Raw genomic sequence first — 27523 nt, forward strand, 5'->3', positions numbered from 1 at the left:
TACCTTTTCATCAGCAGAACCCAACTATATGATAATGACCACACGCCTACAAATCTGTTGTTACAGTCCACTTTGCTTACTACATTTCCTCCCCTTTCCTCTGTAACGCTTAAAGCTGGTTATCCCATCCATCCTTCCTTGAAATCAACGTGTCCAACCTGTTGGTAGCTGTGGAAGACTAAAAGCCCTACCTGACCTGGCCCAATATCCCATAAGGTGCAACATGCTAAAAAAAATTTTCCATGGCAAAGGCTCTCCTGCTATGACGGACAGCACTGGCAGCAGGCTTAGGTCTTTATGTCCAGCAAAATAATTTCTATACCAGAGCTAAGTAGTTGGGTAATTTAATTCCAATTTAAAGTAAAGTTTTGATTTACCCAACAATGTATTCTACACACACAACTACTCCCCCTCTTTCAGAAGAGAATTAGCCAGATAGAAATACCAGCCCACTGCAGGAGATGTGCAAAGCCAACAGCTCAGAGGGCTCCCTGACACACACTGGCAGCAGGGCCAGGCAGGGAGAAGGAAGTTCTCATGCCCTGAGAAGGAGGGAGTGCACTGGAGTGGGCTCGGGGTGTGGTTGAGCCAACAAACTCACCTGCCTGACCAACTAGGGATGCATTGAAAATGATGGAACTACTTGGTATATGTGGAACTGCCCTCACAAGGGTATCCACAAGTCATTGTGGGACTGTGACATCAGCAGCAACCATGACAACCTGTAACTACCTCACACTTCCCTTTAACTATCCAATATTTTGTGGGGATTTTCAGAGATAAGAAACTCTGAGCCTCACACTTCAAGACTGTAAATTCATTTTTCACTGTCTGATTGTTCAGCAAACCTAAAAGAACCATGAAGGGCTATGAAGATGCTCAGTGCCCTACATGATGTGCTGACATAAGGCTGGCTGAGAAGACAGTGTTAAGAGTAGGGAGCTACAGAGCCATGCAATGAAAATTTGTTTAAATAATTTACACAGAGCAGACACTACGGGCACACATGGGCTCATTATCTGGGATTCTACCAGAACTACTATTGTGAGATGTGAAAGAGGCTTTGCACCTGGCCAGGATTTAGTGTCCCTGTTTGTGCTGTCACCTCTGATATGTTACTGAGAAAAATGTCTCTCAAAATCGGTGGAGGCAATAAAACCAGAAATATACAAAAGTTAAACAGATTCTCCATTTTATTTTCAATAAAAATTTAGATCCTTGATGGATACAGCATCTGTAAAACACAAAACCAGACAAAATTACGTTAGAAATCTTGTATTCAAACATGAGTTTTGCAGTTACAATATAGACCATGAATCACTTCAACTGCTATAAAAGCAATCTCCAGTTTATACAGAAGAGGTGTGAGAATGGAAAAGCCCAACAGCTGGTTCAGTGACTTGCAGAAGCACTGCACCAGTGGCAGACTTCATGGCAACCAGCCTTCCTGTGCACCAACAAGATTTCCCATAGCTCTGGATTTCAGGAATTACCTGTGCTGCTCTTACTGTGCTTTTTCTAAGGTACAGGATAAAGACAGAAGGAAAGGACTGCAACCCTCTTGTACTCATTTTGACATCACCACTAAGAAAATATTACATCACAACTCTGGGTGAGAGACTTAAAGGGACAGTCCCACTGAAGCCCTGTGGCTAAAATGTCAACTGTGGGAGCAGGTGGGAGTGGCCATGACAGGACAGCACCAACTTCAGTTAAAATGTTTGAAAAATCAAATGGGTAGAGGAGTAGAAGGGTGCAAAAATACACAGAACAGATTGGTGGAAAAGAAATCAAGGCAGCTTTAGAAAGGAGTCTTGGAACTTGAGCCTTTCCAGACAATCTGAGCAAGCACACGAACCCCTGACAACGAGACAAATCCCCTCAGCACAGGAAGCCAGGAAAATACCTCTCTAGGCTCCAAAAGGAAGAGTCACTGAGCCATGCTGAACAACCAACAGCAACAGAACAAAACCAGAGTTCAAATATTCCCTCGCAGTATGTGGAATTAAAAGGCACCCCAAAAAATGCCAATAAATATCTTGTTGCTGAAACACATGCACTTACCACCCGGATTCTGTGTCCAATGGCCTTGGCAGGAAGGTTGGAGCGGAACTTGGCCCGGACCATGCCACTGTTGCCATGGGCGCGTGTCACCTTCCCCCAGATAACGCGTGTCCTGTTGGGTTTGCCTCCGGGGGTCACCGTGTTGCTGGGCAAAAGGAGGCAAAGAACAGCTGAGCAGGGCAGTCACAGCTCTGCTGCCACCAGCAGTGACCATGTCATCTCTCTAAGGCACCTCACTAATTTAGCTCTGTAGCCATCTTTAACTAGACCAATATCCACTTTTATTGTGAAATTTTCCAGGCCTGGGATTTTCACTGAACTTTTTAAACTGGAAATTACAGCTTATAATTTATCAGAAGTTCCACTGGACAACTATTAACAGCTTACAAAGCTCAAAAATTTGGAAAACACTTCTGCTAATATGATTAAACTGAAAAATGAATAATATGAAATTGCCAACACCCTATTTCTCCAAACACTGAAGGCAGGAGGAGAATAGGCCATTGGGATAAATGGCAGAAATTGCCTTAAATGAAGAGCCATGTGCCATTTTGGAAATGATGGTGGTCAAGTTATCAGTCTGATCAATTTTATTCAAAGCAATTCTGAACTCTAACAGCACTCAAGGAAAATAAAGTGGAAATAATAAGCAGCTGTTCCCAAGGTGTCTACCAATGGCAGCAGAGCAGAAATGACAGACAGTGCTCAGACACGGGCACACAAGTCAGGATACAAATTCATCCAGGCTTCACAAAATCACTTTACTGTTTAAGTAACTCAACAGTTCACAGCATTTAACACAAATTCACCCAGTTCAATTTACTCCACCAACCCACCTTCAGTTTTTGTCAATCGTAGGCAAAACTTGTTTCCCATCCCACTTGCTCTCTAACATATCAAATAATATCATTATCTCTTAGCATCTGCAAAAGCTGATACAGGAACTGGCTAATTCAGCACAAGAATAAAACATTACTTACTTTTTAGCTTTGTACACATAGGCACACCTCTTGCCCAGGTAGAAGTCTGTCTCCTGGCGGGCATAAACACCTTCAATTTTCAGAAGGGCCGTGTGCTCACGCTGGTTTCGGAGGCCACGTTTGTAGCCAGCAAAAGTGGCCTTGCACCACAGCCTAAAGACATGGAAAACTGCAAATTATAATTCACTCCAAGGTAACAAAAGTAAAAATAAATCGCAGGCTGTTTCAGCAGAAACTAATTCCACACCTGTAGAAATCAGCAGAGGAAATAGCTGACTTTTACAAATCACTGCAGAGTGTTCAATGAACAGAGGAAAGCTGAGTAGGTGCAACATGAAGTATGTATGAGAACTTTGCATTTTTTGCTTGTCACCTGGCAAAACAGTAAACACCTGGCAGTACAGTACAGGCTTCATACTAAGCTTCAAATGCTTCAGCATTAGCAAATATTGCTTCTAAATGTCTACTAACAGTGATAAGTAAACACTGCTTTTTTTCCTATCAAACTGAGATATCCAGTCTACCTGCCACACGTGTAACAGGACATCAACTCCAGAGATAAAGAGTAAGACATAAAGTTGTGATTCACAGAACCATAGAATGGTTTGGGTTGGAAAGGACACGAAAGACCACTCAGCTCTGACTCCCCTGCCATGGGGAGGGACACCTCACACTAGATCAGGTTGCTCAGAGTCCCATCCAGCTCGGCCTTAAACACTTCCAGGGATGGGGCAGCCACAGCTTCTCCAAGCAACTCCAGAGTATTCAGATTTAATCCCTCCTTACAAACTCAATCCCTACATCTTTAAGAAAATTTGGTGGCAAAACTGGAAATTTAACCACGGGAAAACCACTTTGCTTCCTTTACTCAAGGAAACAGTTTATGTCGAAGCTCCACTGTACACTGGAGAGTCAAAACACTGTGTTAACAAACCCATAAATTGTACATTGATATTTACTGACAGGCCAGGGAGAGCGTGGCACAGCCCAACAGCAACGACAACCAGCTCAAGAGACACCAGAATAGGGACACACAATGTGGGCGTTCAGCAGGGCCCAGCAGGACCAGAGGAACACTGCTCACTGCCTACTGCTTCAACGAGCACTCTCAGGGATGTTTTAACAGCGTTACAGCACCGAGCCGAGAGCCACCTCGGGCACTCACTCACCTCCCGGTCATGGTGTCCTCTCGCAGACCCGGTCCCGGCAGGCCTGGAAACGACACACAGCCATGAGCCTCGGGCCGGCATCTCCGCCCGGCCGGGCGAGAGGGACCCCGAACACCCGGGGGTTACCCGGGAGCCACCCAGAGCTCCGGGACCCTCCGCTCCCCCACAGCGCAGCCGACTCAGCCCCGCTCCAGCCGAGGGCCCCAACCAGCCACTGGGACCATCCGCCGCGCATCGGCTCCATCCCGCTTCGCCCCCGCCCCGGACCGCGCCATCCGCCGCGCCCCAAGAGCCCCCCGCCCGCCGGCGGCCCCAGAGCGGGGTGAGCGCCCCCCGGCCCCGCTCCCGGCCCGCGGCCCCGCTCCGCCTCACCCCCGGCGCCCCAAGATGGCGGCGAAAGAGACCCGCGCCTCGCCGACTTCCGGGAAACGCTCGGCCAGGCCCCGAGCGGGCGGCCCGAGCGCTGCCTGAGCGCCCAGCCCCGAGTTGATGGAGGTGGTGCCGCGGCCCCCGCCGCCCGCCCCGTGTCCCGTGTCCCGCGTCCCGCGTTCCTTCCCCGCGTCCCCCAGGGGCGATCCCCGCAAGAACGATCCCGGGAGGGGCGGCCCAAGCCCCGCTGCACAGGCACCCGCCCGACAGCCCCGCGAGGCCCCGAGCGTGGTGGTTGCCGTGGAGACGGGAGGCGCGTCCCGGTGAAGGCCGGGCGGGGGGGGGACCGGGACCGGGAGTGGGAGTGGGAGCGGGGGAAATGGGGGCAGATCCCGGTGGGAGGCTGAGGGGAGGCCGAGCACGTCGGGGCAGGGCGAATGCAAACGGAGCCCGAAGAGAGGCAGCGCGGAGGGAGAGCGCAGCCCTTGGTGCTCGGGGTGGGCTCCGGGCCCTGCCCGTCGTCCTCTGTTCTCACCCTGAGTCAATGAATCATCTCGACTTTTATTTTACTCCCGATATCGCCTTGGAGGCGAAACCCCCCATATTTCGACACTGAAATCCCTGTAACCAAGTCTCACATTCCTTTATTTTCCTAAAAACGATCTGGAAGCATGTACTTACCCATTTGGTCACGTCATGGTTATTCACTCCCGATTTCTGTCACTTCCCTCACACTGCCAGAACTTCAGGTGCATTTTCAGAACACTTGAAGTGATTTAGGGGAAGAAAGGGGAGGGGAAACCTTGAGGAACCTTGATAGTCGTTTTCCCTTTCCCTTTCCCTTTCCCTTTCCTTCTCATCCCTTTCTTGCCTTTCTCTTTCTCCTTCCTCTTCCTCTCTCCATTCCTCCCCTTTTCTCTCCTTTTGTTGCCCCCCCTCTTTTTTTTTTTTTCAAAATGAGCACCTCGCTGTCCTAATATTTCTAGCAGTAGGCAGAGCTGTGTAAGGTAAGGCCACACCTATTTTGCTTTCCAAGAGTCCTTTCTTTGGTGAAAATGAAATTACTTGTGATTCTGGCTCAGCTGCTGCTTCTGTGGATATTCAGAATGTCTCCTTGCCAATCATTTGCCAAACAGAGCTAAAGGAGATGTGACATTCTCAGCTATGCATTTTCTCACTGGAGTTCACTGGAGTCTCTTCATTGACTACAAGGCATGCTGCACGAAATGCTGCTCTTGAGTCCATTTTCATGTATCAGGCAGCAGGGTGGGAGAAATGTACATCCAGGACTCTCACACAGCAGAGGGAGTTGCAATCCCTAAAGGAACAGGAGGCCAGACCTTTTATACAGTTGTTTTAAAAATTATTACTTGACATGTTTTTCTTTCCCTTCGGATCAGCAGGGAAAGAATGTCATCCAAAACTCATGGGGAAAGCTGAATCCTTCACATACTTCTTATTTTTCTGTTTTAAAAAATATTATTAATAGAGTTTAATGAGAGAGTTCAGCAAACAGCAGTGCTGTGGATGGTCTGAGGGCACTGTGTTGACACTAAAATCCAGAGGAAGCAGCTCATATCTGTAATGTTTGATAATACCCCAGATAGTAGTTCCCTTCTCAATTCCATCTTAACAACAGCCCAGATCCTGCTGGCTTGGCACATGGATCTCCTGAGCAAGGATATGGATGTAAGAGAAGATACACAAGAAGAGCAAAGCAGCAAAGGGGCTTTAGAGAAACATTCCAGCTGCCAGCTTTCTTAAAACATATTAATATCCTGAGTTAATTCTCTCCTGGTCAGAAGCTGCTGATGGAAAAGAGGAAAAGCTGTTGCATCCTCCTTTGTTTCCAAATAAGTCCCTTTTTCCTGTGAGAGCTGCATGTGTTATTTCTTCTTCCAAAAAGGCTGCTGTAATCATCTGTCACAGCTATCTCCCATCACATCTTTTTTCACCATATTTTTAGCATTAGGACTCCACATGTAATAGATTATTCTTAGGTTGTTTAGACTCAAAATACAGACCATGGATTTCTGAAAAAGATAAAAATAAGTAAAACATTGAAAAATATTTTATTAGTGCCTGGAGACACGGACTTTCTTGATGTAAAAATGGTGCATCTCCACTTCTGTAATTTATTCCAAGGTTGAAAAGAAAAGTGATGGGTTTAGTGTGTTATACAGATCATTTGCCTTTTTTTTTTGTTAACGCTATTATCAGATTCCTATCTCAAGTTGTTACAGTTTTTTAATAATTAAGATAAAAGAAAAAATCTCAGAAGCAAAAGTATGAAATCAGTTCCTTCTTTATCCTAGGTGACTATCAAAAGCTCTGCTCAGAGGAATTAGAGGTAAGTGGGTACAAACAATACATGTCTAGTGAACATATGCTCAGAATCCCTTTCCTGTTATCTTCTCCTGCCATGATTTAAACAAACTTCTTGAAATAAATTAGAGTGCCTCTACCATTACCTTGTCTGAAAGGCTGTTCTGTATTTTCATTTCCCATTCAGGAATTAGAAACCTTATTGCCTGGCTTAGGAGGAGTTATTCTCCTTTGACCCAGAGCAGTATTATCCTTTAACTCAAATACCTCTGTCCCTGGTATCTGCCCTTCCTATGGGTTTACTGAGGGCAATCCCAGTCACTCCCTGTGCACTCTTTCTAATCTTATCCCCAGGAAGGGCCGTGTCCTCTTCCAGCACATTTGAGCACATGTTGAATTAAACAACTTCCTGCAACAGACAGAGACATCAGGAAATAAAAGTGCGAAATCTGAGTTACTTTTGTTTGTTTTACCTATTCTGTACTAACAGACATCAAATAAACCTGCACTGAAAAGTGGCCCTTCTTTTCTGCCAAGTGAAATTAACTTCATGGTCCAACTGTAAATTATGTATTTTCTTCAACAAAAACAACAAAAAAGGAGGGGGACAAATGATAACAGCTTCAGAGCAAGTATGAATATTTTTAAACACTTGCTTATGAAATATCACAGATTTCCAGTGATGCAGAGCACAGCTGCATCCAAACCTCTTTAATTTTCATAGAATATGGCCATGTCTTGTGCTAACAGGGACTGCCTGATGTGTTTCCTTGGCATGCTTAGAGGTTGGGCTGTAATATTTTGCAGGCTTAGGATATGTTTATTGCAAGGGTTTTACAGATGGCACAAATCCAGTTGTAGGTAGAGCAGCCAAATGAAGACTTTTGTTACTGGCTGTTGATACTTTCATTGCAATGACACTCAGGATCTCACCCACCTCAGACTGCAGTTGTGCTACGTGTTGTACAAGAAATACCTGGTTTGTAGGTACAGGCATTGGAGGGATTGTCCAATGATATATCAAAACACTAAAATTCTCAGAGAATTTTTCCATTGTTGTGCAGGTTTTTTTCTTAGGTATTTTTTGATTAATAGTGAATTTTCACTTTTCCTTAGATATGCTCTCACAATATTCCATCTGTAGTCAAGGCAAAGGGTGCATAAGTGTATGCCAGAGTTTCATATTTGAAGTGCAAGTTAAAATAGTACAGAAAGTTAAAGATTGTTTACTCAGTCCAGGTATAGGTTCTTGTTTAACTTTCAGCATCTTAAGATAGTAACAGTTCCTGCTGAGAGGGGACTGGGATCATAAAAGTGTGAAGGCTACACAGTAATACTGAGGAATGATTAGAGCATGAAGGTTCACCATCTGACACAATGTGGATGTTTTTTTTCTTTTAAAAAGGCACCTTTCTTCTATTATTTCCCAAAGTCCACCATGAACCAGTGCTCCCCTCTGAACTGAATAATGAGACCCTTCACCCAGTTTGTGCCCTCCATACCCATTCCTTTCTCTGCCTGTCTGCTCAGATCTGCTGTAGGAGGGACCAGGACCTCTTTGTTTTGTGAAAGCTAAACATTCCCACTGTCCCTGAATGCAGCCATTAGCAGGGCACAGCTTCTCTTATAAACAGTGTATGGAAGGTTATAAACAAAGCCAGGGAAGTATATGTAAGGCTGCAAATAAGGCTATTTCGGGTCTACCTTTAGTTTAAACTACTGTTACTGGCATTACTAAACCATAGCATTTTTCTGATTGGTATCTTTTATCTTTGTTCCTCCTAGCAAGAACAGAGAGACTAAACAAATGGAAAAAATCACTCATCTGGAAGCTCTGATGTTTAGTGCTGTGCTGGAGAGCTGTGTGGATCAACTTGCAATTCTTGGATATATCATGCCAGTTTCACATGAGGACAAGACAGAAATCGACCATGTATGTGCCACTGCTTAAAAAGATATATATAATATCTTCTTCTTTTTCTTTGTCTTGGTTTTATATATTTTACCAGCATTTTTTAAAAATTAACTCAAATATATTTTCTGTTATTCTATGACTCATGGGTGAAGAAACACAATAAAAGTGACCTAATTTTAATATTTTTACTGCAGCATCACTGAGAAGCCTTGGTCAAGAATTTGTGCAAAGGATCCTTCTGATCCAAGATGAGGTTCCTGAGATTATAATTTTAAAATCTCAGTGGTTAGAAAACAAGCAAAGAATTGGGGAAGAGGAAGGAAAACATGTGTAGGTCCTTTGGTAGATACAGAGCTATTTTAAAGGTAGAAATGTATAGGTTATTTCAAAGTACTCAAAACCAGGGTAATTCTATTCCTCTCTAAGTCCATGCCAAAGTTCCTTCTACCCTTTCTCAGTGATCATTAGTTGATTTCTAATAGGTATCATAGCTAAGACAGTTGGGCAGAGACATGGAGAACAGAGAATTCCTAATGCTCAGGCAGGGGGTTGTTGCTGTGGAGAAAGGTGTTGTGACATTTCTGGTAGCTGTTAGACACAGGAATCAGGATGGGACCATCCTGAGGGGTAACTGAAGTATTGTGGTCTGTAAGTGACACAGCAGGCTCTTTCCAGTTTTAGCAGGTTTGAAACCTTTTTAAGATGAACTCAAGAAAAAAGTTCACTACCAGGATGAAAATAAAAACTGGGATCTGAGTTTTGACATCTAATGATGTTCACTCTGTCCGATGTACCACTTAAGAATGACAGAGGAAGTTAAATCATGTTTTTCTACGTGCTTCCTTTCCATATTACCTTTTCAAAAAACTCATGGCAAAGCCTCAGCAGCAGCCGCTGGAGTTACGGTGAATTTCAGGGCAGGAACGATGCTGAGATTGTGCCGTAGAGGGCACTGCTCCCCTGAAAGACTCCTGAGAGCCAGCCTCATCTGCTCCCACAGGATGCTTCTCCCTCTCTTAGGTGCCAGCAGCAAAACACAAAGAGCATATTTCTGGGACAGCAGGAGTTGTCCTCTTCAGACACACAGACTCAGGTTGATAGACCAACTGAAGGTACATGTAAATTACAGAGAAAACACCTTCTCTTTTCTCTTCAATCACAGAGGCTCATTTTCACCAAGTCACTTCTTAGAACACAACTTTCTCACAGGTTATAAATTCTACTTGTGTTCTTAAAGATGTCAAAACGAATCGAGAAGGAAACAATTTAGAAACAAGAAAATGGCTTAGGGAAGTTTCTTGCTAACTTTGGTCCTCTGTAATTTGCTACTCCTCCCTATTTCTCAGTTTACATTTGGCTGTTTTCATTGTATTCGTATAAGATCTGTATTTGCAAAGTACCCTAGAGTTCTGTCAGGCAGACAAATCAATGGCATCTTCAAAGACTGACATCTAAATTTCAGTTGATGACATTTTTGAGAGGATTAATCACAGTGTTGGGCAGAGCCTCACTGATTTTCCAGACTGGATACTCTTGCACATTGCTTCACACAGTGCATGCCCTGGAGGGAGGCAGCTTTTCTATTTGCTGAATTTTGGGCAACAGACAAGCACTTAGCAGACTACACAGATGGTAACACATGCAGTTTACAAACTTCTTGCTTTTACATAGTTATTTGTTGATTATTAGTTGATTTATTTTGAATGTTGATTTATTTTGAATGGAGTGTAAGTCCCTACTGTTTACAGATTACTCAGTTGTTGCCTGTCTTGAACTTTCCCAGACATTAAAAAGATCTATCAGTTCATAAAATCTACATGATATTAAAGCAGTTTGTTTGCCAAAATTAGTTCTTTCTGAAGTACAGTTGTCACCAAGCAGCTATTAAAATTCTTTACTAATTAACAATGCAGTTTTCACTGGTCTGTCTATGCTTTTCATGTGATTCATTTAATATAAATTTTACAGTCCAAAAATTAAGCACATAGTCACTTAGCCTCCTTCTCTAGTCACTGATGAGTCAGGCACTGCCAGAGGCTGATCCATCCCAATCCAGACTTGTCCAAAACACTCAGCATGAAGCAGTCCTTGCAGTGCCCTCACAGACTGCAGCAGCACCTCAGACCTCTGACAGAGCCTTGCTTGACTTGCCTGACAAGGAAATTTTTGGAAGTACTCCTGGCATCTGCAGCTGCTGCCCTGACCACTTGTTTTAACTCTGCTCTCTCTGCCCTGCTGGCACAAATGTGTGTGTGGTTATGGAAGGATCTGGACTGAGAACTGGTGCTACTAAAAATAACTTCTTTTTTTTTCTTTTTGCTGGAAAATGTTTCATCACAGTGAGTTCTCTGTCCACTTCCCCAAGCAGCCGGGGTGGGGAGCAGGCAGCTGTGGACAGGGATGGGCTGGCAGAGACTGTGTTAGCTGCTGTCAGCAGGGCTGTTATGAAGTGTTCAGCCACAGAAATGCTGGTAGGCAGGCAAGAAAATGTTCTCTTTTAATGTCCCAGTGTATATACCTGCATTTTATCCATAACACATAAAGCAAAGAATTTTCTAGAAGCAAGAGCTTAGCTGATTTTATAATGTGCTTCTGCATTTTTGAAGGCTTTTCTTTTTTTAATGAAATTGTACTCTATCACAAGATACCTTTCCATGAAGGAGAGAGCTGCCAATATTTTGAATTTATCCTTTGAATTAATGTAATATTTCCTCTGCCGTTACTCTCTCAAAAAACCTGCTGCTAAGCAGATAGCAGACATAAAGTCTGCTTTTACTTTAAAGATATTTTTAAATTAATATTTTAGTATTAAATTAATATTTTAAATATTTTTATTACTTTTCACACAGCTCTAGTTATAACAATAATATTGTAGGGAAAGGTTGTGGTGACAGGCAGTGGGAAATGTCTAAGGTGGAAAGAAAGAGGAGGAGAAACAGGCTAACAGTCTTCCAGTTTGTAAAAACTGCTGCAAAAAAAGGAGGGAACGACTTGTTCTCTGTGCCTACAGAGACCAGGACAACAAGCCAGGGGTTCAAATGCTATTGAGGAGAAAAAACTTCCTTATGGTAAAGAAAGTTGTGAGGTGCTGGCACTGACAGGAGGGTGTGTAGTCTCCACTGCTGGAGGCCATTAAGAACATGTCAGATTAAGAACAGTCTGGACCACCATCTCTTGGAGTGGATGAATTCACCTTTTTAGGCCTTTTCTAGTCCTGTCACTTAGGACTTTTGAGCCCATAAACTTCAGTGAGCTACACTGTGTGTTCAAAACTAACCAACATAAATATTTCCGATCTTCCACTCTTTGCAGAATGTAACATGGACTATCAGCTGCTCTCAGGATGGCTTAATTCTCTAGCTTATTAATAATTTTCCTTCCTCTCACATAATGTTGCAGAGGGCTTAGTTCTGCTATGCATTGTGCAAGCAGATCTCTCGTATTCCCTTTTCCTTCTTCCCTTATTCTCTTATTTCCCTTATCCCCTTTCATTCCCATCCAGGAAATGAAAGAAATGTTCCGGGAGGAGCTGGATATTAGCTCCCCAGAGCTTATGTCAGCAGAGCAAGAGAGTGGGGAAACAGCTACCTCCACAACCCTGCAAGACACTGAACACAAGCAGCAGCAGGGGAAAACTGAAGATCAAAAAAGCACCCACCATTCTTCCAAAAGGTCCAAGAAACGCACCACTCGTGCCGCACGGAAGCTCAAAAAAATTTATGCTGACAGGTGAGTGAAGCACTTATGAGGGATGCTCAGAGCTGTAAAGGTCTCAGTCTATCTCTTGAAAGCAAAAATACAAATTCTTCACTCTCTGACTGCTAGAGTGCATCAGTCTCTGTCTGGAAGGAGTCCCTCTAAGGATAGCAGTGGTGTCCTTCATAGAGAATTTGGTTCTGGCCTTTGCTTGCCTCTGGGACTACCCAATGCAGCAGTTTATTTTGAATGGAGCTATAAAACATTAGCCCCTTGATAATGGTTGCCTGGGTAGAAATCATACCAGGCACCAATTGGTGCTCATGTTCTGGTATCTGGAGTCAGGTTCCTTTAGCAGATCCTACATGCAAAAGGAGATCTGAGCCTTGTTTTTGAACTCAGACGTTCTACAGAGCACACAGTAGTTCTGTGGCAGTTCTAGCCATTATTGAAAAGGTAAGGTATATAAAGATTTTCCTTTTTTAAAAAAACAAACTTTATTTCTGCACCTAAACCAGTGCCCTGATTTGCAGAAATACCAGCAGCCTTTGGTTTGAAAGAGATTACAGAGCTGAATGCTCAGTATGCATTTTTCTGCATCCTGGCTTCTGTCATTTAATGTAATTTCAACAGTGGGTTTGAAGAAGATTCTGACACAAATGAGGGAAATGCAGCTAAAATGTAAATGCCACATCCATCATGACATTCAATAAACTGGACTAGCCCACGTACTGCATTGCCAGGTCTCATATTCCAAGATCCACCTGTCATCATTACTTCAGACCAGCAGCCTTCTTAATGGCAACACAGCATGGATATGTTTGTGCCTCTTTGCAATTTCCCAGAGTAGCATGCAGGGCAGAATTTTTAAATCATAAACTTCAACCAGCTCCTACTACTGAGTTCTCCAGGCGTACAATAAGCAGATACCATGGGAGAAGCACTCCTGGGTTTGATAGGACATAAGGCCAGAAATGGATCTTTTATTTCTTTACTTTTTACTGCAAACAGTAATGGATAAAAGTGCCAGACTCAGTACTACCAGCACCTGTAAAGTATTGTTGTGTTTCTCTTCTTCCTGGCAGGCAGTATGCAAGTGATGTAATTACAATCACTATTAAAAAGATGGAGGAATTGGGAACATTTAATAGCCTAACAGATGCTAATGAGAGAGAGAAGGCAAAAAAGAACAAGTTTCTTGACGTCCTCATCAGGTCAGTGTTGTGTTCAGTTCTTCCCTGTTTAGATGCTGAAAGCCATTCCCACTCAGTAGATGCTGAAAAGGAAATAAAACCCAATAAAACCAAAATACAGAAGGGATACTTTTTAAAACTTGGATTATTCTGTTTGCTTTGCAAACTGCAATTTTCCCCTTTGGAAAGAAGCAGTGGATGAATCTGATACTGATGTGAGCTAAGAATTGCCTGAGCTTTGACCACGGTGGACACCAGTGGCTGAATTAGTGCAAATGCCTCATTTCAATTAAAACATAATGTGATGTAGAAGCTCTTTGATCTTTAACTCCTGTCCTCAGTGAAAGCCAGAGCAGCAGAGAATCTGTTCAAATCAGGGCCAGCAACATATGGCCTTTAGGTTGTCCGATGCCCAGGAGAATCTGCTCTGACCCATTTGCTAATAAGCTCCCTTTTCCCAGCAGCAGTAGCAGCAGTGAGGGGTTAGCACAGATGGTGACAGAGGTGTCTTTAAGGCTAATCCACCAGCCACTGTGCTGTGATTCTCTTCTGTCCCAGATCTTTCAGGGTACACATTTGTTATCATCTCAGCTCAAACTGGTGATTTCTTAGCTCAAATTTTTGAGCTCTAGACCTTGGTGATTTTTTAGTATGCAATGCTCTGTTTCAATCCCAAGACTGTCAGAATTGCAGTCATCGCACAAATATTTGACCATTTTAAAGCTACCTCAGTGCAGCAGCTCGGGCCCATCATTGAGGGTGCTCAGCAAAGCTGCTCTCAGTCATGATTTGTCAGGAGTCCAACCTACTGGAATAGCTCTTGTGGTGGCTCAGGGATCTGCCTCTAGGGCAAATCCTCAGCTTCAGTGGAATGTGTGACTTCAAGCATGAAACCAAACTCTTTCACTGCCTAAAATCAAGGGATTTATTGTTTATCCATGGAAGGGACAGAAAGCAGGAATGAGATTAGCAATTGGCTGTGGAGTAACTATCCAATACTGAAAGGTAGAAAAGAGCAGACAAATTATAATCAGAAAGGACATAATCCTTTTTATCCCCTTCTGTCAATCATGTCTAGCCATGCTGTACTATACATTCTTTTCATGGAATGAACTTGATCTGTCTTTCAAGATAACAAATACTTGCCCGGTTTTCTGTAAATATACTGTTCTGAAAGCCATCTGCAGCGAGACAACAGGGATTCCTTATCAGGAGCTTTTGTTCATCAGTCACCCAGATAAGGACTCCAAAAATGAAATGCATGTGTGATTGTAAGGTTAGAATAGGATACAAAGTTTCAGGAGCCAACTGTAGTATTTATTGGTTTTAAAGCTAATAAGCATTAAAGCTTAGAGAAGCACTCTAGAGTGAAATAAGATAATAATACCTAGAATATTTACTGCATCTGTTTTGTTTTAGACAGATGAACACTTCTCTAACTTTTGGTCTTCACTCAGATCCCTTCATGGATCTCAGAACCTGGGGCAGTGTTCTTTGGAAGATTTTAGGTCTGATATGAAAGAAACAACATTCTCATATACATAATAAGACAGTTTGGCACTCTCTGCTGCTCAGGCTTGCTTCTGCATAGAATTGTGGGCATTTTGCCTAAATGTAGAAACTGTGACTCAATGATAGGCATTGTCCCTGTAATTGCATCATCCTCAAACGCATTCCAGGCTTTCAACAAGAGCATCCTGGTTTTTTTTACTTGTTCTCATCTGCCTTGCTCAGTCTGTGCACCTTTTCTTTCAGGATTTACTGACCAAGTCAGTAGTTTTGGTGAGAAGTCTCTGTTTATCTTACCACAATGTATCAGGAGACAGGAAGTTCCCCTTCTAGGTAAACAGCTCTTGTCTTTTTTGATATATCCAAGTGATTGTATTTTCCCACTTCAGGGAGGAAAAAGGAAAGAGTGATATAAAGGCACTCCAGAAACAGCTGCAAGATGTCAAGACACAAGCTGATAAAGACCTTCAGGTGAGAACACTTAGCACTGGGCATCTTGCCAGGGGGAAGCCTGTTAGGAAGCTGGCCCAGGAACCAGCACTCCAGAGGCCATGGCCATACACAATGAGCCACCACTTAGGAGTATAGAAGTAGAAAAGCTACAATAAAGATTTGTTTTTGGAATAAGCCCACTAATGACATCAAGAGCAGTGTCAGATGGTTTTCAAATGGGAGCTCAAAATGGTCATAATCATGAGAAGCCAGGTCAAATTAGAAGTTCCCAAAAGCTCTGCTGGGAGTGACAAAGCACAGGTATCTGCAATCAGTAAGAAAGAGGTTATCTTTAGATAAGAGTATCTAAGGTTCTGTCATACTTAGTCATGGCAGATCATTTGGCACAGAAGGAAAAGACAGACACCTATCATAGGGGCAGGCCATTTTTCTACCTACATTTTCATGTGGGGGAAGTGTCATCCTAATCATCTATTTTTCTAGGCTGCCAGACATCAGAAAATCCCGAACATGCCTACACAAGGGCAGATCAATGTTATTGCACATATGCTGTCAACTTAATCTTTCTGGAAAGCTTCAGCCCTTCTGTCTGCATCATGCAAAGGGTGTGTGCATGCACAGTAAATATGGGGCATTCTGGAAATGTCAGACTTGCTACACAAGTGCAGATCAATTGAATGGCTTATCACTGGTCACTTTGATGCTCACCAGACAGCTCAGACTTGATGCTCATTCAACATGGAAATGCAGCCTGGCCCTGCTGAGGCAGGAGATATGTGATAACAAACAAGCACAAGGCAAGCTGGGGCAGAGCTGTACAGGGGCTGGGAGAAGAAACAAGAATCTGACACTTGGTTCAGTAGTGAGCAAGAGGACAGCAAGGGCATCTGAGGAAAGAATTGATGTTACTGAGTTTTGTCTTTGGACAAAAGTGTGGATAGTAATCAAGCCAGGATATAGTTGATTACAGAAAGGAATTTTAAGCCCCAGACATGCTGGTGAAATTTGGTTTGTAGAACATGAAGGTTTTGTGTTGGCAGCCTGGATGCATGAGCAGAGGAAAGTTTAACTGCAAATACAGGACAGTTGTAAAAACATGAAGGACCTATTTACTTCTCACACTGTCCCTTCTCAGACCCTGATGGCTCCTTGGACGTTCTTACTCTCCCAGTCCCCAGGCTGGTGAATGATGAGTCTGACAGCTCTCCATCTGTATAGTGCTCTTCAATGTCCATGCACACAATACATGTACCCAGTCCTAGTTTAATGCCTTCCCAGGGGCTGTAATCATCCTGTCTTGTACTAGCAGCAATGGCCTGGCATTCTGCAGTCAGGGAGGCACTTCCCTTTGTCCTGCACTGCACCTCTCCTACCTCCTGCAGTCATAAAAATGTGTGTGGCTCCCGTGCTGAGGGGGCTGTTCTTTTTGTCCTTTCAGTGCTAATTCAGTTCTTGGGTTTTGCCTCATCACGTGGGATTTGCACTCATCTGGGATTCTTTTTTTTTTTAATATTTCAAGCTTAAAAGTCCTTTTCTGAGCTTCCTTATAGTTTCAGCTTTGATAACAAATCAAAGACAAGACTACTTTAAAGTACTGCTTTCCTCCTGTGCCAAAAATAATGGTGTCTCACTCTGTCTCTCAAAGGAGAATAATTTCTATTTGGTTCATATGGGATTTCCCCATAGGCAGTTTTACAGACACTTGCATGATTTGTCACCTTGCCAACTAATTAAAAATAAAAATACAGCTTCGCTGACTTTAGAGTACTTTGAACAACAGTAATAATACACAGACCTGTAGACAAAAGCCTACATGGCTGAGAAAACAAAAGTGAGCAAATCTAATTCTGGAACCAGAAAAACATGGCCTTTGTCTCACTCATGTTACTGTGAATTTGTATTTTCAGCCTTTCTACCTCTTAATAAGATGCTAATTAATAGTGTATTAGCCTGCTCAGCTCATTTTTCTTTCTAATGGAACACAAATCAAATGCCAAATGTTCTTCTTCATTTTGTTTTCTCTTGGAAAGCACTGATGTCTCCAAAGGAGCTGAAATGGTGCATCTGGTTTTGCTCTTACCTCTCTGTGCAGGAGCAGCACTGGTAGCTCAGGTTTGGCTGCAGGGGGTCTGTTTGCTGCTGCAGTGTTCATTTTCTAGTTTCTATAAAAATACTCACTTTCTCTGGTTTCCTGGATAAGTAACAACATTCTGTGCAGGTTTTGAAGCAGATTAATATCATATAAGATTATACCACCTAACATAAAAATTTAAGAGTGTAAAATTTAGCATTCCTGCACTTCTCTTCACTGGAAGACTTTTTATGTCCTGTAGGTTTTGGAGTGTGCTCATGTCATACATGTGTGCAGATAGTGGTGTCATTTTATAAGAAGCAGTAATATCACAGCTACCAAACAGACAGAAATCCAAGCCACTGCGCCACCAGTGCACCAGTAGAACTGGTCTGTAACTTTAATTCTTTGTCAGTTGTCATAACACACCCAGATCCACTGTATCAGTGCATCATCACTCAGTCATGCTTTTAATACTAAGATTAAAACCCATCATGTTTTATCCCTTTTCCTCTCCCAGGAGGACAAATGCATCAATGGAGTGTTCTGTGGAATGTTTTAAACACGTATACACACCCACTGATGCATGTTTCTACTGGGGATATGCACAGGATGATTACAGTAGAAGGCACAAGGTTTGTGATGGTCCTGAGCTTCACTGCTGGCAGAGCCCCAAGGAGCACTGCAGGACCTGGAGCTGGTGCACTAGATCCAAACCTGGCTCCAGAGGGGCAGGATTTTCCACAGGAGTGCTGCTGCCAACAGGTCTGCTCCCTCTGCCAGCAAACTGCCCCTCCTGGGGCTCTGCCACAACTGCTGGTGTCGGCACTGAGCTGGCCAAGGGCTGCAGAAGCTGTTCTGTCAAGGCCAGGTGACAGCCAGCCCTGCTGTCCCTTGGGCACAGACATTCCCTGAGGGTGTTCTGGAGCTGGGACAGTGATGCAGGCAAAGCCTTGTTGAAGTGCCTGCAGGGCTGTCTGTTGTGGTTTCAGGGGAGGCTGCAGCAGGTGTGTGGATCCAAGCACATCTCCAGGCCCTGCAAACTGAGATGCTGCAGCTGCCAGGAAGAGCCTTGAGCTCTGAGCACTCGGTGTGGGAGCAAGGCAGAGCAGGGCTCTCTGTCAGTACAGAGCACAGCACTCCTTCCCCTGCCAAATGGGCAATTGGACTGCTGGAGAATTCCTCAGACTGTTTACTCCTGTGGGCTATTTTTGTAACCAGCTGTATTTTATGACTGTAAACACTAATTGCTGTGGAAGAGCTGGGAGAGCTTGGTGGCACTCACAAGAAAGATAAATCAAAGTAAATGAAAACACAGGAGTGTGGATGAGGTTTCCAGCTAAGTGCAGCTGCTTTTGCAGCCAAACAGCATCTGTGGGGAAGACTCCTGTGGCACTGGGTGACAGCAGACAGGCCCCTGAGCTGATGTCTGTGAGCTGAGAGATCAGAGAAAATCAGCTTGTTTACCTGTTTGAGAAGCAGACTGGCTCCTGACAACTATTTCCTGGGTTTTGATCTTGGTCTCTGCCAGTTTTCTGATACTTTTGGACATGAGGGATGATTTGGTTTGGCAGATCCAATGCTGAAGTCATCCCAAATAAGCAGCCCAGAGATTTACTGCATCAGCTATGAAAGCATTCCGTGTCCTGGCGTGGACTTTTGCTATGATAAACCAGAATGAATAAATATTAACTCATTTTTCCAGTTACTGTCCCTGAAGTTCAGGGAACAGCACACTCTGCAGATGGTACCCACAGCTTGTGGGCGTTTTCTGCTGCATTTACTACCTTCAGCCAAATCCCAATCGTGGCCCAGCTCTGCAGCACCAGGTCCTGCAGCAGGAGGTGCCCTCATGCCTGCAGCTGGCTTTCCCTGGCCAGGCAGACGCTGCTATAAACCACCAGTAGGTTTTGCATTTCACTTCCCGTCTGCTTTGGGTTGTGTAACCAAGCCCCTAGACTCCTCACCTCTAACCAGGATGTTTTACAACACCACAGACCAAATCCAAACCACAGACATGCCATTCAACTGGGAAAACAACAGAGCAGATGGGCCCCCATCCCAGCTGAGGCCTGGGGCACAAGAATCAAAAGCACTTTTTTTCTTTACTAAAATGTGAAATGGAAAAGGAAATAACCTGGTGAGAAGTTCATGCTTTGCCCCAACTCTCTGAGTACTTTGTAACCTAGGCTTAACCCTTATTTTCTGGCCAGTTTGCAGTTTTTGAGCAGATAGCAGTAACACACAGACATCAGCAGTGCTTGACTTCCCTGAGCCTCAGTGCCACAAAAAGCTATGGGTTTGCTTTCTTTTAATTAGCATCTCCTCAGTCTCTCTGCTGGTTCTTCAATTAAGACACAATTCCACTATGATCCAGGAAGACAATCTCAAAATAGAGTGGTACACTCACGTCCTCTGTCTGCTGACCAGGAACACAACTCCTCCCAATGGCCACCAAAACTTCATGCCAAGGAAAATGAAGACCATGACCAGAAACCTTAATAAGGCAAAACAGCTCATGTCTGTAGCTGTCTGCAGTCATATGATGATAAGGCCTTAAAAATAGTATCTGGTGTTTGAAACCTTCAGAAACATTTGAACACCTTTGAACCTACAAAACAGCATCAGCTAAGGTCCCAATTATCCTGAGCCTCATAAATGTACTCTACTGTTCCTATATGTGACAAGGAGTGCAGAAGGAAGGACTTTCCTTTTAACTGTTCCAAATTCTTCTTATAAAGAGACTTTTTCCAAATGAGTCATGCTGCAAGGGCTTTCAAATACAGCACTATTGAGCTGGCTTCTTCCTGTGGCATTTTTCCATGTTTACACAGCTAAGGAATGCGAGGTGCTTCAGAGACAAGATATGTGGGCTTCAAAAAATGCCAGCACTTTGGTATTTCATCTTCAGCTGCAGAGGTTTGGCTGATGAATATCAAACCCACCATAGCATGTCAGGGAAGAAAAGAGAAAGGCTGTAATGGAGCAGTTGGGTGCATTCACATTGATCTTGCATAATTACAGGAAGCTTTGATGACCTTTTTAACTTGATAAAAAAATCTTCGTTTTACAAACATTTGTCCCAAGTTCCAACCCCAGGGTAATGAACCTTTATCTCTTATTCAAATAAATTAATTAAAAAGGAGTAAACAACACAGCAATCCCAAATCAAGCAAATGCACTTGGCTTCCTGAGCATGCTCCAAAAGCTGGACAAACCACTCAGGATTCTGGCCTATGGGAGAACTCCAGGGAACAGAAATCTGAGCTTTCTGCCCCAGGAAAGCTCAGCTCCATTACAAGGAGAGGCATGGGGAGAGGCTGGGATCTCATAGCCAGCTTTTCCTTGACACTGTTTCCTTGCCCTGGGTGTATGTTTTCATAATGAAGTGGGCACCATCTACCTGGTAAGATTTCAAGACAAAACTATTTGAAAATAGGAGCAAATCAGGACTGGATTTACACCTGTTCTTGAGGCTGTGTTTATACAGTTGCTGCATAACTAGAAAAAAAAATTCCAAGGAATAGAGTATACTTTAGGATAACAAACTTTGGCTTTTGTGAGGCTGAGATATTATCCTCCTCTTACAGATGATTACTCACTGAGATGGTCTAATGAAAGGTGTTAATAAAAGTAAAGCCTAACTTTAAGTGCTTAAATTTTTTTAGCTTTTTTTCATATTTATCCTAAGCATGACTAAATCAATTTCTTGACCAGAAAGCAGGATTGCCTTCTTGTGCCACTCTGTTCCTCACTCCACCCTTTTCAGAGGCAGTCACTCCTTGCAGATGGGTTTATTGTTCTCTATATGGGTTACAGATCAAACTAACCTTTGAAATGCTCCTTGAAATGGAGCAACACTTAGTGAAAGTGAAGCCTATAGCTTTGTCTCTTCTGACCCTGTCAGGGAGTGGGTGAGCTAACTTCAGTCTCCAGGCTTGCTTTTTGCTACTTTTGTCTCCACTAGGACCGAGATAAGGTTATTGATTGCCTCAAAGATAAGCTTCAAGAAAGGACAGCCAAATTGAACACAGAGAGCTACTTCATGAAGAGAAACATGGATCTCCAGACCCAAGTGATCCAGAAAAGGTGCAGCAGTGCAGAGAATGCCCTGGAGAAGGAAATCCAGGTAAACCCTTCCCCATGGCTCATACTGGAAGGCACCTCCATCTAGTAAGGGAAGAGCTCTCCCTCACTCCCCAGATGTCCTCTCTGTTCTCCATTATAGTCAGCAGCAAGGCCGTTTGAACTGGATCAGCAAACTCATTGGGGTTAGACACCTTTATCTCTTCTATTGTTTCTCTGTATGATGCTTCAAACAGTAACAACAAGGATGGCATGGCTTTAGGAGACAGGGAATGCTTAAAGTAATGCCATGGTCAGAAAACCAGACCCAGAAGCACCTCCAAAGGTGTGGTTACAAAGGTATTAGCAACCTGAGCTCCCAGCAGTGCCTCCAGTAGATTATACAGATAGAGCTGCTTGTGTGGCCATAAGGTGAACTGGACTGAAAAACTGTTCTGGTTTTGCAAGCATCTTTTTTTTTTTTGACTGATCAAGGTCTGATCTAATTGTCTCTTTTTCATGGATGGCTCAGGAGCAGTGAGTGCCTTGGCTGATTTTATTACTGGAAAAAAATATCTGTGGACTACACAGAGCTCCAGTACTTCTACTCAGCTTTCAGCAGCTGTGTGTGCACACACATATTTATCAACATTGTCTCACGTGTTCTCTCTGCTCTGATCACAGAACTGGAAGAGTAAAACTGACGAGGAGATTCAACTCCACATGGAGACTGAAAATTTCCTCATGCAACAATGTCAGGTATGTGTGACTGTCAGCTAATGCTTAAAATAGCAACCTATAAACACCATATCATCTATTAGTGCCTAAAGGAAAACAGTTATTGCTCCATAAAATGTGCCAGGTTCATGACTGCTGCAGTTTGAATGATTATTTGTCCTCAAATCTTAATTAACTTAACTCTCCCAGGCTTGGGATTTGCTACATATATTTCCTTAAAATTAGGGTTCATGTAATGAATTACATTGTTTATTCAGGCGTTATGGATTTGTTCTCTCTCAGCTGTATTTGGCTAACTGGAATTTTATTTAGGCCCTCCTTGGCAGTCACTGGGGCTCCCAGCACACCAGTGAAGAGCCTAAAGTAAGGGCAGCAGCTTCAGAGACCCAAGGGCTGCACAGAGGGGAGGGACACTGAGGAGGGAATGACACAAACTGCCTGTCCAGTTGGCCAAAAGGCCCCAGTCCAGACTTATCTGAGGAAGAATTGGGGTTGGATCATTGCTACACATATTTCCACAACTATTGTACACATTTTCAGCAGCATAAATGTCCTTGTGGACATTCAGAGGTTCAGAGAATTCCTGTCATTAACAGTGAATAACTTTACAGTGAATAATGCTGCAAAGCCACTCATAAATGGTATGATGGCAAGAAAACCTGGACTACTGCAAGGTACCTGACGTCACTGCCAGTACAGAGTTTAATGGGAGATAATAGGTTTTTAAAAATGTGATTTGAGTGCAAACCAGTGCTGTATCTTGTGAGCAATTCAACAGTGTGCTCTGCACTCCAGAGCTTTGGTCTGATCAATGCTCCCAGCCCGGGGACTGCCCAAGTACATGCTGAGCCTGGCTGACCTCCAGCAGCCGGCCCAGCAGCAGCCCCTGAGTGCTCAGACAGCAGCTGGTGGCTTTGCAGGGGCCCGCAGACAGGAGGGTGACCATGCCCTCCATCCCCCTTGTGTGTCCAGCTGTGATGCTGTAATGAGATTGATGCTTTTCCTCAGATTATTTTTCCATGGAAGCAATCACGGTGGTTGCTATGGAGACGTTATTGGTGAATAGGAGGAAGTCATCTGGGTGACTGTTTCAGAAACACCTGCCCTATTCATGAACACAAAGCCAAGTTCACAACCTGAAATAGTGTGAAGTGCTGTCCCCTGGGACCTTATTCCTGGTGTGCTGAGCTTAATCTAGAAAGTGGGTAGGGAGTCAGGCAGAGGATAAAAGCTCTCCCACTGACAAATTGTGCTTTTTAACACTCCCTCCTTCTGTATACACACAAAGAATGGCTTCTGGCTGTCAGTTGCTTCATCAGGGCTGACTGCACAAAACTAGCCCTGCAGTAATTTATGAATAGTCTTAGGGGTTTGATCCTTTCAAGATTAGAAGGAAGCACTGACCAGCACTGACAATGTACAGGACTCTCACCACCATCCTGAAAGCAGGCCATGTAATAGCAAACCTCTCACCTGTGCACTCTTTGCACCATGCTGAGCACCACTCTCTCCCCATGCAGATGGTGAAAGAGAAGCTGGAATACTGGATAGAGAAGTATAATAAAGACACTGCTGCAAAAGATGAAGAACTGCATGATCTAAGATCATTAAAGGCAGAGAACTTTGAAACCATGCAGAGATATGCCAAGGAGGTAAGGCATCAGCAGCATCTCAATGTTCAGCCATGCAAAATTGGGCTTTTTCCTACACTCATTCAGATGAGGAACCAGGACCATGGGAAAAAAATCAGTAATTTTGAGGCATAGGCTGTGATTATAGCACTTGTCTTGGGAAGACAACGGCTGAGATGTCATCTTCTATTTGCCACCTGTGACATCAAGGAAGGATGATGATGCTTCCCTATTTTCAAATACCAGCAAGTAATGAGAGAGCTACTGACAGTCTTTGTGAGGGGCAGAGGTACTGTCCCATCCCATCAGTATGCCTCACCTTACTTTTCTGCCTGAGTCTGGACAAATCTGCTCCTTCTGGGAAGATCAGGGTAAGATAGGCTGAGACTGGAAAAGGCAGCTCATCCCTCCCTGCAGACAGACATTCCCAGCTGCACAGAGCTCTGTTATCAGGGAGCTGATTTTGGGTAGAATCATTCCTGCCCCACTGGGTTCTTGGTTAACTGCTGGGCTCTGATCACAGCAGAACAGCAGCACAGAACAGAGAAAAGCATCTAGAAAAAATGTGTGTTTTAAAACCAGAAGGAATTTACTTGTAAACATTCCTTATTGTTTGTGGGTTGGAGATGATGGGACAGAGCTGGATGTTTCCCTGCTTGTGGGCTCATTTTTCACTCTGTACACTGTCATCTCAGTGTCCTAAGTGTGTTTGTACATCATCTGCTGCTTAGCCTGAGGGACCAAGTGTCTTCCCCACCACCAGCTGTTGCCTGGGAAATCATCAGCCAGCCATTTTACAGCACAGGATCAGGGGGTTAATTACACCCAGGCCGTGAGAGGTTTCACTTTGGCAGCAGCTCCAAGTGCCTGAGGACTGACGGTGGTGGTGGTAATGAACAACATTTGCCATCTGGATTTAGGAAAGATCAAATAATGGAGGTGGGGGAGGAAAGCCCCCCCCCCCCACATTATCCCTGGGCTGCCCTGGAGCTCCCTGGTGCGGAGGCATACCACAACCCACGGGCCTGAGCTGTCCTGGCAGGGCTCTGGGAAGTGTGTAGCAACGATGAGACCTGTAGGCAGCAGAGGGAAAAGAATCTTTGCACCAGGGCCCAGGTGAGCCCTGCCCTGGCAAATGGCTGGGCACAGTGACCCCTGAAGGCTGGCCTTGCAATTTAGGGGATGTGTTTGTCATGGCTTTTCCACCCCTGTGCTTCCTTGCAGTGCCTGACATTCCAGGCAACCATCATCATTGACCGGACAGACAAGGAGGCCAAGAGAAAACAAAGAGAGCAGGAAGCCCTGGAGCTGAAGAGTGCTGTGAAGGTAAAGGGGAGCAAAGCTGAGGCAGTGTTGCTCCAGCAGCAGCTGGGATTTAATAATCTGTGCCATAGACTTTGTCCAGGCAGAAAACAGCCCAAGAAATCTGGCTGGTGTGCGGTGGCACAAGCAAAGGACAGAGGCTGTTCCTTTTGCTGGGGCACACTCAGAGCCAGCAGCTGGCTGCAGGTTTGAGATGGGAAATGAAAGGGGAGCAGCCAGTCTCCTGCAAGTATCACTACACAGGTGATGCAGGGAGGGTCATGGGGCACTATCCCTGCTTGTCCCTTGCCACCAGCAACAGGTGCCCTCAGCCCAGCTGTGGATGCCTCTGGCACCACCAGCACAGGCCCAAAGGATGCTGCATGGGCTGGGGATTCCCTTCTGTGGCTGGGGAGCACAGGAAAGACTCTCCAGGCATTGAGCTGAACCAGGCACCCCAGCAAGTGATTTCCCCTCAGGCCTCTCTTTCTCTCTCACTTCCAGGTGCAGGCCTGGTGGAAAGGTTTAATGGTCCGCAGATTCCTTGGCCCATACCAGGAGCTTGAGAAGTATCTGAAGGAACAGTCAGCTGAGAAAGGAACAGGCAAGGAAAAATCTAAAAAAAAGAAATAAGAAAGTGACCACAGATGTACTCCAGGATTGTTGCTGGGCAGGGCACTGTGGTATGTTTGATAGGACAAAATAAACCTTTTAACAGAGCTTGGGCAATTCTGGAGAACCCAGTTCCTACAGACACAGTTATGGTGAAGCTGCACTAAAGATCTTAAAGCTGCTCTTGTACAGCCTTTTTACCCAGCAGAAAGGGGATTTGCATCAAAGCAGTGAGAAACACTATATCCCCTGCAAAGTGCTTTATGGAAACAAGACAGTGGGAGGTAATCCTGTAACCAGCCCAGTAACTCCCCAGCATGGGATGCTCTGCACCCAGAACCTCCTCTGCCACCCCAAAGCACCAGGTCGTGGCTCTGGGTCAGGCAGGGAGGCCCAGGCACCCCCAGCTGGGCTCCCTCTGTGCTCTCCATGTCTCCAGTGCTGGCATCAGGCCAGCAGGGGAGAACATGGGCAGTTTGCAGTGTAAACACAAGTGCAGTCAGAGCTCGCAGGTTTCCATTCCCACAGTCCTGCACAGTGTCAGTGCACAGACAGAATAGCTCCACATACCTTCTGACCAAGGGGAGGAACAAAAGGAAAAGCCAGCCAGCCATGCTGCCTACAGGAGCTGGTCTGTCACAGCTGTCCCCACGGCCACGACCAGCGCCACTGTGCAGTGGGACAGGGCTGAAGGCAGGGAGCAGAGCTGCTTTTTGACCAAAAGGGAATCCCTGCTCCTGACACCAGTGTCAGTCCACATGCAGGTCTGTGCACAAAGCCCTGTGGCTGAGCTGCCTGGTTTCTGACTCTCTCACATGGGAGATGATCTCAAACCATAGAGTCTGCTCTGCTCTTTGTGACCAGCCTGTGCCAGCCCCATCCAAACCTCCTCATGTCCAACCTGAACTGGGCCGAAAGCTCTGAAGTTCATGTGAGAGGAGTGAAACCATGAGCAGAGAGCCTGTGGCTCAAACTCTGAACAGAAGGTGCTGCTGGTGCCTCATAAGGCAGACTTGGTTGTCAGGGCAGTGCTGAAGTTTCAGATGCTCCAGACAAACTGCATTACAAGTGCTGGTGTTCCCACTGGAGCATGGATGCTTATTTGAAACCTGAACAAGTTCCCATTCCAGCACTGGTCCTGAACGAATTCCCTCACTTCTCATGCTCCCCACGCAGTGCTAAGAGCAGGGATCACTCCAGTTCGGTGCTGGCAGGAACAGAGCCAGGACTGTGCTTACACCCCCCTGCAGGAAGTGCCTCAGTGCAAACCCGGGACTTAGTTCCTAATTTTAACTCTTCACGTGCTGCTGACTCGGTACATTTCACCAGAGACCTATGTTTTTTCTGTGTGATGGGGCTGTTAACAGGTGACCTGCTTGGGTGGAAGGAATGAAGTTGATCATAAAACTCTCCAGAGGCTTTGAGCTAAGG

General features: G+C 44.7%; 2 protein-coding genes across 3 annotated transcripts; one reads left to right on the plus strand and one right to left on the minus strand.

Moving 5' to 3' along the window:
* Positions 1 to 1175: 1175 nt before the first annotated feature.
* RPL35A (ribosomal protein L35a) lies at positions 1176 to 4644 on the minus strand. The gene is made up of 5 exons (XM_083868249.1): positions 4586 to 4644; positions 4214 to 4256; positions 3045 to 3197; positions 2065 to 2209; positions 1176 to 1234 (listed from the first exon to the last, which is right to left on the minus strand). The coding sequence occupies exons 2-5, from the start codon at positions 4222 to 4224 to the stop codon at positions 1211 to 1213; spliced, it is 333 nt and encodes a 110-aa protein (XP_083724375.1). The 5' UTR covers positions 4225 to 4256; positions 4586 to 4644; the 3' UTR covers positions 1176 to 1210.
* Positions 4645 to 4863: 219 nt separating this feature from the next.
* Positions 4864 to 26166, plus strand: DRC9 (dynein regulatory complex subunit 9). Of its 2 annotated transcripts, none has more exons than XM_083868278.1 (11): positions 4864 to 4905; positions 6898 to 6932; positions 8693 to 8840; positions 12325 to 12551; positions 13604 to 13732; positions 15610 to 15691; positions 21712 to 21873; positions 22494 to 22568; positions 24068 to 24199; positions 25403 to 25504; positions 25985 to 26166. In XM_083868278.1, exons 3-11 carry the CDS (start codon positions 8715 to 8717, stop codon positions 26111 to 26113), a joined length of 1164 nt encoding a protein of 387 aa, XP_083724404.1. In that variant the 5' UTR covers positions 4864 to 4905; positions 6898 to 6932; positions 8693 to 8714; the 3' UTR covers positions 26114 to 26166. The 2 variants fall into 2 exon arrangements, with proteins under 2 accessions (XP_083724404.1, XP_083724403.1); XM_083868277.1 differs by lacking the exon at positions 4864 to 4905 and adding an exon at positions 5012 to 5079.
* Positions 26167 to 27523: the final 1357 nt, after the last annotated feature.

The sequence above is a fragment of the Zosterops lateralis genome (assembly GCF_965231275.1).
Source record: "Zosterops lateralis genome assembly, chromosome: 10".
Classification (NCBI taxonomy): domain Eukaryota; kingdom Metazoa; phylum Chordata; class Aves; order Passeriformes; family Zosteropidae; genus Zosterops; species Zosterops lateralis.